The 17131-nt window shown below is 44.4% G+C and overlaps 1 protein-coding gene across 2 annotated transcripts; it reads right to left on the bottom strand.

Moving 5' to 3' along the window:
• Positions 1–916: 916 nt before the first annotated feature.
• Positions 917–16861, bottom strand: LOC118775235 (hepatocyte nuclear factor 1-beta-A-like). 2 transcript variants are annotated; one of them, XM_036525049.1, is made up of 10 exons: positions 16488–16861; positions 12846–13045; positions 11913–12180; positions 11031–11266; positions 6675–6835; positions 4963–5086; positions 4650–4832; positions 3995–4113; positions 3429–3473; positions 917–1078 (listed from the first exon to the last, which is right to left on the bottom strand). In XM_036525049.1, the coding sequence occupies exons 1-10, from the start codon at positions 16859–16861 to the stop codon at positions 1058–1060; spliced, it is 1731 nt and encodes a 576-aa protein (XP_036380942.1). In that variant the 3' UTR covers positions 917–1057. The 2 variants fall into 2 exon arrangements, with proteins under 2 accessions (XP_036380942.1, XP_036380941.1); XM_036525048.1 differs by lacking the exon at positions 3429–3473.
• Positions 16862–17131: the final 270 nt, after the last annotated feature.

Here is a 17131-nt window from a genome sequence, read left to right on the forward strand (position 1 = left end):
GCCATCCCTTCAACACATGCCTTTAAATCACAGTTTGGAATTGGAATGAGGAAAGGAAAATCAGTATAAATTTTCATCATCATTACAATGATATCAAGTTTGATATTTCATCATTCCAGCTTTAGAAAAAAAAAAAATCCCAGGACTCCTTAACAGAAAACTGCAACATATGGGAATTACTAACAAGTGACTGTGAAGAACACAACATATAAGAAAATGATCATGTGGAAGACCCCTTGAAGCATCATAATAAAAAAGGACACTATTACTATTCTCAGTGACAATAACTACCATGATAGTGAGGGTTATGTTTCTGAGGATTGCAGTTCGAGGGCAGGCGGTGTCTTTGTGGTCAGGACGTGTGGTTGTGGTCTCTCAGACCCAGAGTCAGTATGGAGTGGTCCCTCTTCCATGGGGACACCCAAGTGACCGTGGCACCTGTTTGGGTCAGTGTGTCCGTCTGGATGTGCCGGTGTAGCCCGCATTCCCTTCCTTCTGCCAGAGTCCAGGGGCAGGGTATCAGCCAGGGAGCAGGGTTACCGTCCCTCCACACAGAGGCTGGCAAGCGGAAGGGGTTTATGCCCCAAACACTCCCACCGCCCCAAAAAAAGAAAATAAAAACACAAGAAAACTCTGCAGGGTATATCTTGCTCCAATCCCTCATAATATTGGACTGAATGTAAATGGTCACATTCACTGGCATTCATTTATGTCCAAAGAAGTGAAACTACAGATATGGAGAAATGAGAATACTCTGTTCTGTCTCTGCTGAGAGTCTTTCATCTTCGTCGTCTTCTTCATCATCTCTTTTCATTTGGCTTTTAAAGAAGGACACAAGCACGTGTTCACTTTTGTTTTTTTGTTTTTTTGTTTTGTTTTAAAAAAAGGAGGATGTTTTTTTTTTTTTTGTCCCCGATCCGTGCTTCTTTCGCCTACGGCTGCAACTGCTGAGTTGTTGACCGACTCGTCATCCAATCCAGTTGCCACGGTTACCACAGTAAGAGAGTGGAAAAGCATGCTCCTGTTGCCAGGTACCAGGGGATTCAGCTGCACACGCTCACCAGGCTTGCAGAGGGCACTGTGACAACAGGAGAGAAGACGGAGAGATGATTAATACACACAGACCATCACTTGAATTGCAAATACACACATTTTTTGAATAAGCATTTATTTTGCTAAATTTGTGTCTCCAAAATTGTATGACCACAAAAAAGACAGATGGGGGAAAAACTCCATTTCATTTCAGGTTAGTTTAGAGCATATGAGAAGTGCACCATTTCCTCAGTCCTGTAAATGACAGATTGTGCAAAGAGGCTACAGCAGATTTATCAGTGACACACCTGACCAAATACATTCCTCTTTCATTCTTCCTTACACTTATGCTGAAAAGCCTTGTTCTGCATTGAAATGCCTTTTTGTGATTGTTTGTGAGGCCTGATTCTTTCATTCTCCCCGGGCGAGGCCGCCTGTTGAACCTGAAGTGACCTGCTGACCAACAAACAGCCCCACCTGATAAGGCGGAGGCCAGCACCCCTGACCGGCCATTAGACATCGCTCTCTGAGTGAGGGTGGGTTTTAGGGAGAGGGGGGGGTGGTCTCGGCAAACAACAAGGTATTGAAGTCTGATCCCACCTGTAATGACTGGAGCCCCTTATACCCCCACCATCACAAACACACGCACACACACACACACATACACAGCTCAGTCCAAATACAGGCCCTGATAAGAGCCTGGGAGAATGTGCAGGTATACTACTCTAGCACACAGGGTGAGACAGACAGAGCGCATACAAACCCCCACAGATCTGCACACTAAGACCCCAGCAGCAAAGCCGCGTTGCCAGTGAGAGCATTGTTGGTTCTCTATTCTCAGCTTTTACTTCTTTGACTAAATATCTGTAGGAAATTTATCATAAATAGCACGTCTAAGTAGAAACAAAATAAAAACCAACAGGGAACACAATACCTACAGTAACACACTATCCAGTAACTTGTCTGGCCAGCTGTTGGAACTTGGTCACGCAGCACTTATAATATTGTGACTCCGAGTATGGCTTCAATTGTATTGTACTCTGTCTCACTTGTAAGTCGCTTTGGATAAAAGCGTCTGCCGAATGAATAAATGTAATGGTAAAGGGAAATGGAAATACAAGCTATGAGAGGATTGAGCGCGACAGGACACCGATGTTCCAGGGTTGAACACAGCGTGTCAGCGTAACAAACACAGCGTGAGATCAGGCTGGGGGGTCAGCAGCGGAGTCCTGAGAGCAGCGGGGTTTGAGCACTGCCTGGGAAATGGACCGTGAGAAAGCAACAGGAACAGCGTTTCAAGGTAGAGCGATCACTGAGAGGAGGAAGAAGTGGGAAAGAGGAAGAGCCGTAATTGCTGCAATGCCACCCCCCCTCCAGCCCTCCCCCCACCCCACCCCCCTGCTGGCCAGGACATTCAGTGCTAACGTTAGTGCTTGGGGACAAAATTAAAAAAGCCAGAAAATTTCCTGAGACCAGGATTAGCCCTGCATTGCGGAGAGGTGCTCGAAAGTGAGGGAGACGCACAAGGAGGACGAAAAAGTGAAAGCAGGCATCATTAATCGAGCGCCAATGACAAAGGGTTCAGCAGATTGATTGCCTGGTTCTTTCCAAGGAAATAGGAATTCTAAGGAGTACCGATACGCTCGGTCGGGCTGATTGAGATTAGCTTTCACATACACGAGAAAGGAAAGAAGGAATCCGGTCAAGCACAGCACTGAGAGTGAAACTGTGAAACGCAGTGAAACAATCGCGCCCTTTGCACTTCTGTCTACACGGTAGCTGAGATACTCTTTGTGCTGGGCCTCTACACTGGGATAGCACCCAGTGGCCAGTCACTGGGCACAAACTTAAGAAGCTGATTTTGTCATTTTTTCTGTCATGGAATTGAGCAATGCTTTTTATTTAAGCAGGACCCTGTGTTTACCCAGATCATTCCTCCTGTGTTTGAATTTTATTACATTACTGTCAAACTCAGCAACATGAAAGCGAAACTGTGGAGCTGCAAAGGTGGACCTTGCCCTTTCCGCGTGATTGTAGGGACTGTCTGTAAACTACAGATTTCCTCATAAAAGAAAAAATAAAAATGGTTTCCTACTAAAATGATAATTTGTTCCTTATTTGGACTTGTGCGTTATTTATTGGCAATAAATGCTTTGAATGCCACAGCAATAATATTTGGTCAGGTGACTGAGGTATCAAGAATACACCTGGAGTTACTGCAAAGTGCTTCCCTAGTGCATGTAGGTGAGTTGGATTAGAGGTACACATCAATCTTTGATTAAAAGTGATTGGTAAAAAAAAAATGTGAACCCCATATATAGTAATACTTAAACTGGTCCACAGCTAACATTATGGCTAATACAGTTCAAATAGAGATATTTAAACACGGTATTTACCCAAGAGAGACCCCCGAGTTGCACCATCTTGTTTACAGGTGAGTCCTAATGCAACAGGGATTGAACAAGTCAAAACACAGTACAACACACGCCCACACACACACACACACACACACACACACAAACGTCTACATACTCTCTATGGTTAGTCAGTGACCAGTATGTGCTTTAGGAAACTCAGTGGTGCAGAGATCAAGACTACAGTGGTGCATTAGTACCTCAGGACTATTCAATTGATTGAGCCATTGCACCCAAACATTTTTGCACACGATTGAAAGATTCTCTGCTTGGTGACTTTTGGGAGATTAATTTTCAAAGCTTTGAGCTCGGTCTGAGAGGCAGGGGGCCTGGTCGTGACCAAGGCCGGCAGTGGGAACAGGGGTGGGGGTGGGGTGGTGGTAGACTGAGGGACAGGAGGCCAGTGCCAGCAGGTACGGGGAGGGATGGGTGACTGGGGCCAGGGGTGGCTGGTGTGGAGCGGGAGGGGTGATTGGCGCCGGGGGCAGCAGGTAGAAGGTGTGACAGCAGAATCAGTTTCGGGGGGTTAGGACACAGCGGGGACTGACCTGTTTGCTGGAGGACATGGAGCCGAGGTGGCTGATGCTGCTGCCGTCCGTCACCACCATGGCGGAGGGGAATCGGGAGGGATGAGAGTACTGTGGGGGTTCCTGCTTGTGCGGGTACACTGTTTGGGAGCCAGACAGACACAGAGAGAAAGACACAGGGTCACCTGAGAGGCAGGACTGAGGGGGCAGTGTGGGACTGCTGCACACCTGAGCAAGGTGTTTAACTGCGACAGTTTCAATAGGCTAAATACCTAAATTCTGTGTAAACAGGTAAAATGTACTCCAGGGTCAGATGCTCCTTATATGTCACTGAACAGAGAGTGGGATGTAGTGTGCTGACTGTGAGGGTATGTAAACGGAGACTGCAATGTAACATTACTGACTGTAATAGTGTGTGAACAGAGAAAGGCATGTGATGTAAAGTTGTAACAATGTAACATAAAATGAAAATGAAGGTAATGTAATGTAACGTTACTGACTGTGAGAGTGCGTGAATGAAGGGATGTGAAGTAACGTTACTGACTGTGAGAGTGCGTGAATGAAGGGATGTGAAGTAACGTTACTGACTGTGAGACTGCGCGAATAAAGGGATGTGAAGTAACGTTACTGACTGTGAGACTGCGCGAATAAAGGGATGTGAAGTAACGTTACTGACTGTGAGAGTGCGTGACGGTGGCCATGAAGGGCTGCTGGGACATGTGGGCGGGCGTCTGGGGCGTCAGGCCCTGCTGGAGGGGGCTCTGCAGCTGCTGAGGGAACTGCACGGGCTGCAGCGTGGTCAGGCCCCCCGCCACGCTGTTGATGACCGGCACGCTCTGCGCCTGGGACGAGTTCAGACCTGCAGAGACACGGGGAAGCGGTCAGGGGAGGAGGAGGAGGAGAGGAGGAGGAGGAGGAGGAAGAGGGAAGGGGGGAGAGCTGGCGTGACGGAGGAGAGCAGGTGGGAGGGGCAGAGAGGGTGCGCTCACTCTGTGCTGCGATGGTCATTATGAGGTTCTGCGTCTGCTGCTGGTGATGGTGGGAGCTCTGGGACAGGCTGTGGATGTTGGTCAGGGTGCTGACAGGGGGCAGAACTCCACCCGACACCGAGATCTGGAGGGGGAGACACGCAGGCACACAGGCAGGGTTAATGAATAAGGTCAGCACATCAGGCCCTTAGCATTTATCCATGCAGGTCCCAAGTGGAGTAATCAGGTAATCTCAGATAATTTATTCAATGGCACACCGCTGCTTTGGGCCAGGAGATCTTATTATGTCACAGTAGTTTACACGGGTGAGTAAGGCAGGAGCTATTGGGACTGTCTGATGGCAGCTACAAAAGGAAACACACAAAGGTTCTCAGCACAAGAGGGCTTGCAGTAATACAGTATTAATGTCAACACTGAACTCTTTAGCTTTTGTGTGTCACTTGCCCCACCTGCTTTGCCGTACTTTACCCACACAGACATACTGATAAGGGAAAACTAGAGCAGGCACAAGGGGAAATAATATGTGAGAATTGCACGACTGCCACAATACACAGCACGACCAGGAAGCACTGTAGCCCCAGCTGTTTAATCAGACTGGGCCATGCAGGCATGCACATTTGTGCAGGTAATGGTTTGCTTCTGTGCATGCAGGCGTGTTTGCGTGTGTGGTTGAAGTGTGGCTCGTGGTTCTGTGTTTGTGCGTGAGATGAGTGTGTGTGTGCGTGTGTGTGTGTATGTTTGTGTGTGTGTGTGCGTGCATGCCTGTGTGCATGCATGTGTGTGTGTGGAATGTATGTGTATCTGAATGTACAGAATGCTTGTTCTAACTGAAAGCAGCAAGCAGGCCAATGTGAGTGATGGGTTATCAGGATCAGGCGTCAGAGAACAGCAAAGAGAGGAGAAGGGCCTTTTTGACTAAGGGTGATTGGTCAGTATCTTGTCTGGACTCAGAGAAACAGATAAGCTCTTTTCAATACAGCAAGTGTAGCCAAGTCAGCTGCCCTGCTCAACCCATTTCCTACTGACACAGACAAAGATAAAGGTCTAAGGCAATCATGATGAAGCGTCCTTTACCATAAGACCATCAGTAAGGGTAGGAGCTGATCTTATCCATATTGTTGATGGATCACTATCATTATGATAATAAACAATCAAAATAATCTACATTTTTTGTGTTATTAATGTCATAGACAGCATAGATAAGCATAAAATTGAATCCAGAGATTTCACCCTGGCTTTAAAAAGTAAAGCACTGAATGAATCGCCCTGTATGTATAAGTCATCGTAATGTAATGTAATGTAATATGGAAAGCAGACCAAGGGTATCTGTCTAAAATTTTTGGCCTCTTTTCTAAAGTTAAAAAAAAAATTCCTGACATTATCATTAACTCAGCCGTCATTACCTCGACAAAAACAAACAGCGCCCCGCCCGCCTCTGCTCTTTACAAGGCGTTCAATCAATAAAAGCAGAATGTGTCTTTGTCAGGTTTATTGGCTTGCCGCTGGACATGCCCCTCCGTGCCGGGCCCAGGGCCTGCCGTCTGCTTCCACCCTCTGCGCCCGCGGCCGCACAATGAGCCGATTGTGCAACGGTGTGCGACAGGAGCGCACTTCACGGGGCCTAGTTTGTCTGTCCGCGATGGGAGGGGAGGGGCTACGGGGGGGGCCGCCTCCCACCTTATCACGGGCCAGGTGGGCCCAGGTGTGCTCACCATCTTGGCGTCAGGTGACAGCAGGCTGTGGCTGGGGTCCAGGCCTCCCGGAGACACCTGTTGTAGCACCGACTGACTGGTCGCCATGCCGTTGTTGCCGTGGTGACTGATGGCCGTGGAGGAAGTGACCTCGCTGGTTCCCTGCTGGCCGTATCGGACTCCTGTTGAGAGATAGGGAGAGGAATGTATAAACATTTTTTTTCCAATTTTAAAAAAAAAGGAATGTTGTGTCTCTCCCTGGATACTACCTGTGCTCCCCACCCCCCAGGTAACCCACCTCCACCCTTCTGTATGACCAGAGATTCTGAGGCAGCTCCTTTTTAAGTGGAGCTCAGTGCTGACACCCCAGCCTGCTCCTGTGCTTTGGCACAGACCACGGAGGGCAGAACAAAACAAACACAGGCTCAGAGCAGCCAAGGCCGAAACCTGCACCCTCCCATACAATGTGCCACAGGGGAGGGAATTCACCAGTGCACCTTGCACGCCATCAGTCGCGACAGAAGGCACACAAAGTCGGACAGGTCCAGTGACCTGCCGCACCAGACCAACACGGTTCACAAACTGATAGTATGCAGTTGTCATTCCTGTCTGTGAAGGAAGGAAACAGATGTGGGAAAAAGGATTATGGTCGAGACACAAAGCCTCAGTGTGTGATCTTCTGTTAGCTGGCCTGCTGCAAAAATCGTGCTCTTTTTCACTCGGTAAATAAAAGCTCTTCAGGATGTGGCAGTGTAGCATAGTGGTTAAGGAGCAGGACTCGTGACCAAAAGGTTGCCGGTTTAATTCCCTGGGGCACTGCTGCTGTACCCCTGGGCAAGGCACTTAACCAACAATTGCCTCAGTAAATATCCACTGTATAAATGGTTAACATTGTAACTGATGCAAGTCGTTCTGGGTAAGAGCGTCTGCTAAATGCCAATAATGTAATGTAATGTGTCCGCAGACGGGACTTCACCCGCATCACTGCGCCAGGTGTACCAGCACACAGAGAAGACACTGTACAGGTGTGCCTGGCTGTGCACCTGTCCTACACGCAGACACGGCCTTCATGACAAAAAAAAAACACTGAAATTTTGTGTGAACTTAAAAATACAAGGAATACATTTTGAAACCCAAGGGTCCAAATCTGCCAGGGCTGTCCACTGCAACCTCGAGGCAGGGGAGAGAGGCAGTTCAGTTCCCGGGTCACTAAAGAAGGCCCGCCCCCGAATGGGGTCCCCATTGAAACACAGAATATCAGACCACTGTCAGCACTGAGACACAGTGATGTAGAGCTGCACAGACCCTGACTTCCTACGTTGCAGTTTCGCATTTCTCCCTCCTGTTTTATTGCACACTGTAAACAGCAGCACCACTGCAGGAGGCCCCCGAAGACACAACACCTGCCAGGGAAGCAGCCATCTCCTGTGTTGCCATTCTGCACAAAGGAAAAAATTTAATTCTCCACCCCTCAAAAAAAAGCCTTGACCAAAGGCAGGGGCAGGCCTCAGGTGGACAATACCTGGCGGAACTCTCCATGGCCAGCAGTTCAACAATAATCCTGGGACTTCCACCAGCCAGCTCTGATGGGGCAGAGTCCCATTACATTACTGCCATTTAGCAGACGCTCTTATCCAGAGCGACTTACATCCGGTACAGGTTTTTACAATGTTGTCCATTTAGACAGCTGGATATTTACTGAGGCAATTGTGGGTTAAGCACCTTGCCCAAGGGTACAGGAGCAGTGCCCCAGCGGGGAATCAAACCGGCAACCTTTCAGTTACGAGTCCCGCCGCTCCTTAACCACTACGCTCCACTGCTGCCCTTACAACAGAGGGAGGGCAGGAAACAGCGGAGGGGAGCAATGGGTGGGTCCGCCGCGGGTTCTGAAGCGTTCAGCTCTCCGTAGGGCCGGCACGATATATCAAAGGCCGGGACCTGCATCCCTGGGCAGAGGCCGTTAGGCCCGCTGAATATCAGAGGCCTCCCGCGACTCAGCAGGATGTAGCCAGCCTTTGTGCTTCTCCGAGCTGCTCTCGCTCCTCCCTGCCCGGGGGAAGAGGGCCCGGGACAAAGCTCCCGCTCCCATGGCCAGCCTCCAGCCTGTCTCCTGCGGCGGCGTGACACCGGCCGCCCCGCACACATCTCTCTTCTGCCCGGTTTACTTTGACCTGGTTTGCTACGCGCCTGTACGTATCTCCGGAGAGATAACAGGGGGATGTCTGCAAACTAAGCTGGCAGCCACCTATGACCGGTGTCCCTGACCTCTTCTCTCGGTGCCAGAGCAGAATAATTGTTTATCTGTCTCTCTGTCTACATTTGACCGGTAGTGAGAACTGCCAGTCTGCCTCTCTTTCAGTTCCCTCTCCCAAAGGGTCCTCAGTTTTTTGTGCACAGTCACAGCCATTGTAATGTCTGCCATAACTGAGGACAAAATGATGGTGAAAACTTGATTGTGGAAAAATCTTACAAGACATGCACTAAATGGTAGCAGTGTTTTAATAATTTGTATCTGTATCACAATGTATGTGAGTGTTTGTTAGAGGAATAGACCAAAAATAACAATGATAATTTACAGAATTTTATTTATATTTTTGGCTGCCAGGGACCATTGAAAATCCCATACTTCAAGAGTTTGCTCTGACCCAGTTCTGTTAAGACTCCATTAGAATAACTGAAGCCCTTGTGCTTTTTGAGACAGGTTCTGTTAAAACTTTTTGCCACAGAGCACAGGGGTAGTCCTATGTGTCCAGAGAGGACCAATACCCCAGCATATCTGTGTCCTACCTCCGTCTTCATAGTGTGGCCCACAGAGGCAGGAATGGGGTGGGGTGAGGATTTCAGAAGTGCTCTCCCCAGGCCCAGTGGAGATAAATGAACATGGTTTTACAGGCACTGTGGTTTTCTGAAAGCCCCCCGAGACAATGGGACCCCCCCGGGGGGGAGCAGGCACAGGGAGGAGACGTGAGGGAGATGAGGTAGTTGGGGACTGTAATTGTCAATTAAGCATACATAATGCAGAGCGTGCCATAGCAACGCTATGGGGCTACCTGCTGTGGCCTCATTGTCAAGCCCTGGTCTGACACTGAAAAACAGCTGATGGTGTCAGCAGGATGCTAGCTGGACAACCCTAAGTATCTGGTCAGCTCACACCAAAAAAAAGCTCTCTGGACACTAAAATATCCCCCATGTTTGACTCTCTAATATGCCTTTCCCTTCTTTACAAACACTCCATTTGCAACCCCCCCCCTTTAAACCAGTGGGTGTAACTTGATCAAGGTGTGATGAGAAACACTGCATCAGCAAACAGGCCATCCACTGTCGGCTTTATACACTGTGACTTAACCAGTCCCACAACAAACATTTTTACTGTCTCCAATAAGCTGGTGAAACTGTTAAAATTCTTTTTCAGGAATTTCTGATATATGAAATGATACTATGCCATGGTGTGGAAATGACATATATATATATACAGACATCTGACCTGAGAATGAAAAATAGATCCTTAACCCCGCTGAGCTCTGATTCAGAATAGCAAAAAAAAAGAAACCTCACAGACGCAATTACATTATCTAAGGCATCAGGGAAAAGGACAAGTCACTCATATCCTGGTACTAGATGAACCTTTTGGGGTTTTGAGGTTTAACTGGGCAGTGTTGACCCTAAGCTTGTACTGTGCTGTGACGGAGACAGCTCTCCCTCTTGGGTGACCCTGTGAGTGACCCTGAGCTGACCCAGGCACGCTGCTGGACGGCCCCTCTCTTTGAAGCGTTCCTGTTGGCTGACTTTGGACTGGAGCTCGCAGGTACAATGTGGATTGTTCTCAGCGTGTGTTCAGAGATCAGAATAACAATGTGGCATTTACCCAGCTCACTCACTCAATGTTATTGATCACCTTTTTACTCTCCTTTTTACTCTCTCTCTCTCTCCTTTATTTAACTGACCTTTTCCTTTTTGCCTTTCATCATTGCTCGGAGGAAAGGAATCCAACTTCATCATTGCTTTGAGATAAGAATCCAACCAAAAAGCTGGAGTTCTAAAAAGTTCTAAAGCTGCTCTTTTTTGTCCGGTTTGAATATGTGTTTGGTTGTAATCCTCACACCTTTGTTTTTTTTTCAAGCACCAAACACAGGTTTCAAAACAAACTTAAGTAACATACCTGATATAATATTATATATTTATATATATATATATATATATATATATATATATATATATATATTCTCCATATATCCCGATGTCTACATAGTATTTATGACTTTTTGTGCCCTCTGTATTTTCTCCTGGCACCAAGCCTGTACATATATACATACATATATATATGTATCCATATATATATACACGCACATAAAAATGAAAATATAATAACAGTGTTACCTTGCATCTTGCTGGGCGGGGAGGCGCTGGCGTGGTGCTGGTGTGGGGAGCTGTGAGACAGCAGCGGGTTCATGCTGTGGATCGGCCCGCTGTAGGCGTCCATGGCCAGCTTCTGCCGGAAGGCCTCCTCCTTGCGCCGGTTGGCAAACCAGTTGTAGACGCGCACTTCGGTGACGAGGTTGGTGCCCAGGCCGTGCGCTTTGGACGGGGAAACCCCCCTCTGCACACACTCGGCTCTGAGGAGATTGGGGAGGGGTGCCGTTAACACCTCACTCAGTGTCCCGTTTGATGGAGCAATAATGAAATCAGGGAGCTAACCGAACAATAAGATGCGACAGGAATGTGGGAATTGCCCGGGGTCTATCTGAACTGACATTACGTGATCAGTGCTTCTCTGATGCAATCAGCACCTCCAGTTCGTCAGTAAATAAAAGGATGCCAGAAACTCCAAACAAAAACTGGGCTGGATAGAGTTCCCTCAAAAAGGGTTCAGCTGTCAAAATTAGTTGCTTCATCAGTTGCTACACAGTTACAATGGCAGTGTAGCATAGTGGTTAAGGAGCAGTACTCGTAACCAAGTGGTTGCGATTCGATTTCCCGCTAGAGCACTGCTGCCGTACCCTTGGGCAAGGTACTTAACCCGCAATTACCTAAGTAAAATATCCAGCTGTATAAATGGATAATATTGCAAAATGAATAAACTATAACTGATGTAACTCATTCTGGAGAGTGTCTACTAAATGCCAATAAAGTAATGTAATGTAAAGTTACCAAGTCATTGCAATGAGAATAATGTTGGGAAAAAAAATGTTTTTCCTCCAATGGAAATAAATTGCCAAAAGGTGTTCGATATGCACATCCCCTTGGTATTTCAGGCCTCACCTGTTACATTCCTCCACCAGGGCTTCTCTCTCCTCTTTACTGGGGTTCTTCTGCCTCTCGTAGGCCTGGTAGAGGATCTCTTGGGATGCAGGTCCCCATTTGAAGCGGTTGCGTCTCAGTTTCTTGCTGGCGGGTTCAGTGCCCGCCTCGTCGCTGGGCTGCCCCATACCTTGCCCAGGCTGATTGAACTCTGGGAAAAAAAACAGCACCTGATCCTGACTGCCTTTGTCTGTCATATTGCTGCCAGAACCTTGCACATGGTCGAATTCTGCAAAAATAAGAAAGGAATCCTCAGGGAATCTCACAGAGGCCAAACACAAAGCACACGAGGAATTACCAGAACACACTTTATTGGGATGTGATGATAAATTTCTGAGGAAATGTAAATAAATATGCTTGTGGAGTGGTAAATAAAATTTGCTTTAATGCTTTAACTCCATATTTCATGCCTAGGTACTGAATTTACTTAATATGTTCAGTTTTACCTGTAGATGCATTTCTTTTTTAGGTATCTTTTAATTTTACCTTTAACGAGAGACACAGCAGATCGTGTTTATATGTGTTCCCTGAAGTGACCTGGAATTTATCACAAATAACTGAAGCTGAAATAACTATGCCAAAATTGATGAAAATGGTATTAGAGAGATTGCTTTTATAAAACAACAATTAGGCCTACTGCAATAACATAGTAAATACAAGCATGTCAGGCACATCTGGATTTGCATTTTTGTGCATTTATATATTATGTACCATTATATCTGAAAGTCTAAATACAAATAATCGTGTTTTTGAACTTCTAATTCTCATTCACAGTAAAGCAAAAATGGTTATAATGAAAACACACACGCACACCCACTCGCGCTCGCTGTTGATCCGAATGGTTTGCTCAAATAATGCATGTGCCATTTGCGATGAAATCAAATATTAACTTACGTCTGAGAATTTCTCGCTGTTTCCTGACGTACCAGGTGTAGAGCGCGGCCCGCTTGGTGGTTTTCATGGGCGTGCCCTTGTTGAGGTGCTGCGACAGGTGAGACTGGTTGAGCCCCGTGATGTCCACCACCTCGCGCTGCGGGATGTTATGCTGCTGCATGTATCCCTTTATCGTGCGCGCGGCTCGCCATGGGTCCTCTCTGGTTTAAAGAGACGGTGGGTATGTGAAAAATCGTAATACTATAATAAGTATTAAAATAATAATAACACCAACAATAACAGAGGAGCATCATCGATTTTCTGTCCGGCTAACATTATTATTATTATTATTATTATCATCATCATTATTGTTGTTGTTGTTGATGATGATGATGATGATGATGATGTTGATGTTGTTGTTTTAATAATACTGAAACCTATTTTATTTTAAAAACTCTAACGACGACCATTAATCATTAATCCGTTTTCCATAGGCCGTAAATACTTTAAAAGAGCACCGAGTGGGTCAGTGTACACCCACAGGATAAGTTTCATAACAATGTACAAACAAACCACGTGTGAGAGAATTTTAATTCCACGTCCATTTCTGTTGTTTGTCTGAGTTCTTAAATTTATACAAATTATAGTGGAATATCAGCAGGCCTAGATAGCGACATGATTTAAACTGTAAGCATTTTCTTAAGTTGGTTTTAATCAGACTTTCTGTATGAATACTTGTAAGCGTAATAAATGGAAAAAATGTTTTGAAAATAGTTTTTTGTCAGCTGAACATAACAGAACCGGGTACTACAAAGCCGAGAGATAAAAATCAGTGAAACAATATATATCGTCAGATATTATAAAGACTTGGGGGTTTTCCTTTCATTGTTTTAAACCCTGCACTAGGTCTGTAACGCGCTAAACAAAACTATTATATGAAACGTGAGACGTTTATTGGGCTACTCCTTGCATTTGCCTGTAGTTCGCTGCTTAAAAATGTCGTTATAGAATGTTTCAGTAGGCAAATTCAAGCATATGAATACGCGTTTAATTTGCAGTGTAGGGCCAGATTTAATCTTTCCGCCACGCGATTTTCCTTAACTCGCCGTGTGTAAGGATTATAAAAACAAAGGCAAAAATCATAGAACCCCACCAAATGCAGATTTTGTTATTTAAAATGCCTGAGAGATTTTAATTTTATTATTATATAAGGGCTTAATTTATTATTATATAAGGGCTGCATTATTTACGCATTCGGGAGGTGAAATTACAAAATACAAATAAGTACATATGCGGTTACTGGTTTGTGCAACTTTTCATGCAGCTTTATTATATGTAAGGTGTAGGTCGCTCTGGATAAGAGTGTGATAAATGGGCGTCTGCTAAATGACAACAATGTAATGTAAATGTAATGTAACCTCCATTGATCACTGCGTTACAGCTATTTACACCCATGTAAATACATACTGTCAAACTAAACCACAACGCATTTGGTTTCCGTTGGAATGATTTACGTTTCATACACAAGCCCGATAAATAATCATAGTACTATTAGAAGGCCTATATTTTAGTAAATTCTAAAATTTAGCAAATACCGCTACGCAACATTCGGTGAAAAAATTTACTAACTCCTGACAAAATGATAATGAAATTAGTCACAGCATGATTCAGACAAATAACGCATTAATCTGCAGGCTGGCATACATCACTTGCTCTAAATTATAGTTTATATTGCATTGTCTAATCGGTGATAGAATGGATATGGTAATGAGAACGAATTAATATTTCAGTTGAGATCATGATAAATCTAATTTCCTCCATGTTATCATCGGCCCAGCGCATGCTGGTTAACCATACGATACAGCGATAAAAGATGGCAGTAAACCTGAAAATCTCTTCTCCGTATATTGGGATTAAGCATTGAATTCACATCGGTTATAGGTGACTGCAAACTCACACATGATTGTTTGTTTTGGAAAATGCCTTCATTTAAGACTGTGGGTTTAGATGTTGGTTTATAACTTTCGACAATGAATAACCAGATATCCATTCACTCTAATCATACGCTACTGTGTATCTTTCAGTTGATGATTTATAGAATAAAATTAATAATAACTCAACTACACGTGCTTTAGTTTTGATTTCTCCCTGTGGCGTCCTGCGGTGTGTTTCCTCTCAGGTGTTACAACGTGCAGAACATTGAGACCATGATTAAAATAAGACCTCAAAATATTCAAAGACCCACGATCACTAAATGTTTTTGTCATCTGGAATTATGATATTAACTAAAGTAATTATATGTAAATGTTTTATGATCTTTTATATATATGTGTAATAATATATGTGTAAAACGCGTAATCAATTTTGTACATTTTCTTTCATTCCAAAAAGTTGCACCGTTTCCTCAATGACTTACTTTTAAGAAGTGATCGCTGGAACGGTATCGAGAAATTTTGATTTCGCCCTTTCCTTCGGATATGATTTTAGCAAGGATGGTGTCAAATAATAGATTATGATTTCCATTACCCCTATGAATTTTTACAAATTCCAATGTTTCCACACGTTGTTGTTATTATTATTATTATTATTATTATTATTATTATTATTATTATTATTATTATTATTATTATTATTGTTGTTGTTATTATTAACAGGTCACCGGTTAACAGGTGAAATAATGTAAAGAAATACATTTATTCTTTCTCTTTCCCTTTTCGCCATGGTGCTCAAGCATGCGCGTTGATCGGTATTTGATAATAAATATATGTTCTTTAGTTTACATGATTCAATTGGTATTGCAATAATTAACGATATGGATAATCAGTAACCATTTGGTGAATGTATAACATTTTGGCGCGTTGTTTTAAATTGGTAGCTAAAACTAAACGTATTTTGGCATTTACGAGAGCAGAAACCGCATTTCTGTTACTGTTAGTTTATATTTAAGACGCAATCTAGGACCGCAGGGAAACAACGAAAGTGTAAACCTGTACGGCTTAAGCGTCTGCTTCAGTTTAACTAAATTTACACCCTTATAGACAGGATCATTTGGATGCAGTTTCGAATTAAAAGAGAAGTGACAGGTGAAAGTTTGTCTGACGAAAAGTTCCGTTGTTTAATTTGAATAAACTACAAATTCATGCTTTCAGGTGTTTTGAGACATACGTGTCTGCTACGTCTGCCGAGATACAAATGCGGTGAAATTATTTGGACAGGACCTAAACCATGCGTTTGATCAATAGCCTATATTATAATTGTCAATATTGACTATTTCGTCGTATTCCCATATGCGTTATAAGAACACTCATGATTATTCCATTCGATGCTAATATCACAAACAGAATGTTTTTTTTTTCTAATGGTGTTTAAAACAGGCCCACAAGCCTATGTTATTTGACTATCCAGGGACGTGTTATGCCATTTTGCCGTTAACGCTGATAATATATATATATATATATATATATATATATATATATATATATATATATATATACGTAAATGAAGCAAAAAATTAAATAAATAAGAATAAAAAATAACCTTAATCTTTGCATCTGAGGATTTTTTCTCCACTTGTGCATCTATTTTTTCATAAGACAAAAGCAGTGATTAAGCTAAGGAATAATTACTCAAGATATTAAATAAAAGATAACATTAAAAACCCACGACAACATCCGATCCACTTCTGCCCTCTGCTCCGCCGCCTCCTCCGTGTTGAGCGACTGGAGTTCTTTCAATATCGGCGGCGTATCGAAATCGTCCCCGTCCTCGGAGCCCTCGTCCCCGGACAACTTGCCGCCCTTATTGTGCCCGTTGGTGAGCGTGTGAAACACCGGCTTCGAATCCGAATCTCCTCCGTTCATTTTGGTGCTTGATGGAGACATTTGTAAATTCTCCAGCTTTACTCCAAAGCCCGCCGGACTGGGTTCCATGTCATCCAGCGCCTGGATCAGAACATCTTTGGTAACTCCGGAGTCTAGCAAAGCGTTCAGAAGCTGATGCTGCAGAGGTGTCAACTTCGACACCATTTTCGCAAACATTAAATCGTTTTTTTTCCCTTAAATATATAACATGTGAAAAAAGAAAATGATAAATCAGAGGAAGAAATGATTGTGAATTTACACGCTACTCTCTTTCTCTCTGACTTCTCGTGTTCAGAGGGCTATGTCTAAGAAGTTACTCCTGAAGGCACCTGTAAGCCAGCGCTGGTGAACTGCCCAGCTGGAAGGTTCGTTTCATGTGCCATGATGCCTGCGGAAGGCAGGCAATATAAGATATGGTAATAAGTGGGCTGGCTGAAGCGGGGCTGT

Source organism: Megalops cyprinoides, chromosome 3 (genome assembly GCF_013368585.1).
Source record: "Megalops cyprinoides isolate fMegCyp1 chromosome 3, fMegCyp1.pri, whole genome shotgun sequence".
In the NCBI taxonomy this organism is placed as follows: Eukaryota; Metazoa; Chordata; class Actinopteri; order Elopiformes; family Megalopidae; genus Megalops; species Megalops cyprinoides.

Bases quoted from the DNA above. Each gene is read 5' to 3' on its own strand.
- LOC118775235 (XM_036525049.1), bottom strand. From the start codon at position 16,861: ATGTTTGCGAAAATGGTGTCGAAGTTGACACCTCTGCAGCATCAGCTT. The intron at 11,267-11,912 runs GTGAGGCCTGAA...CAATCTCCTCAG, and splicing joins CTGGTGGAGGAATGTAACAG to AGCCGAGTGTGTGCAGAGGG. The intron at 1,079-3,428 runs GTAAATACCGTG...CTGTTGTCACAG, and splicing joins AACTCGGGGGTCTCTCTTGG to TGCCCTCTGCAAGCCTGGTG.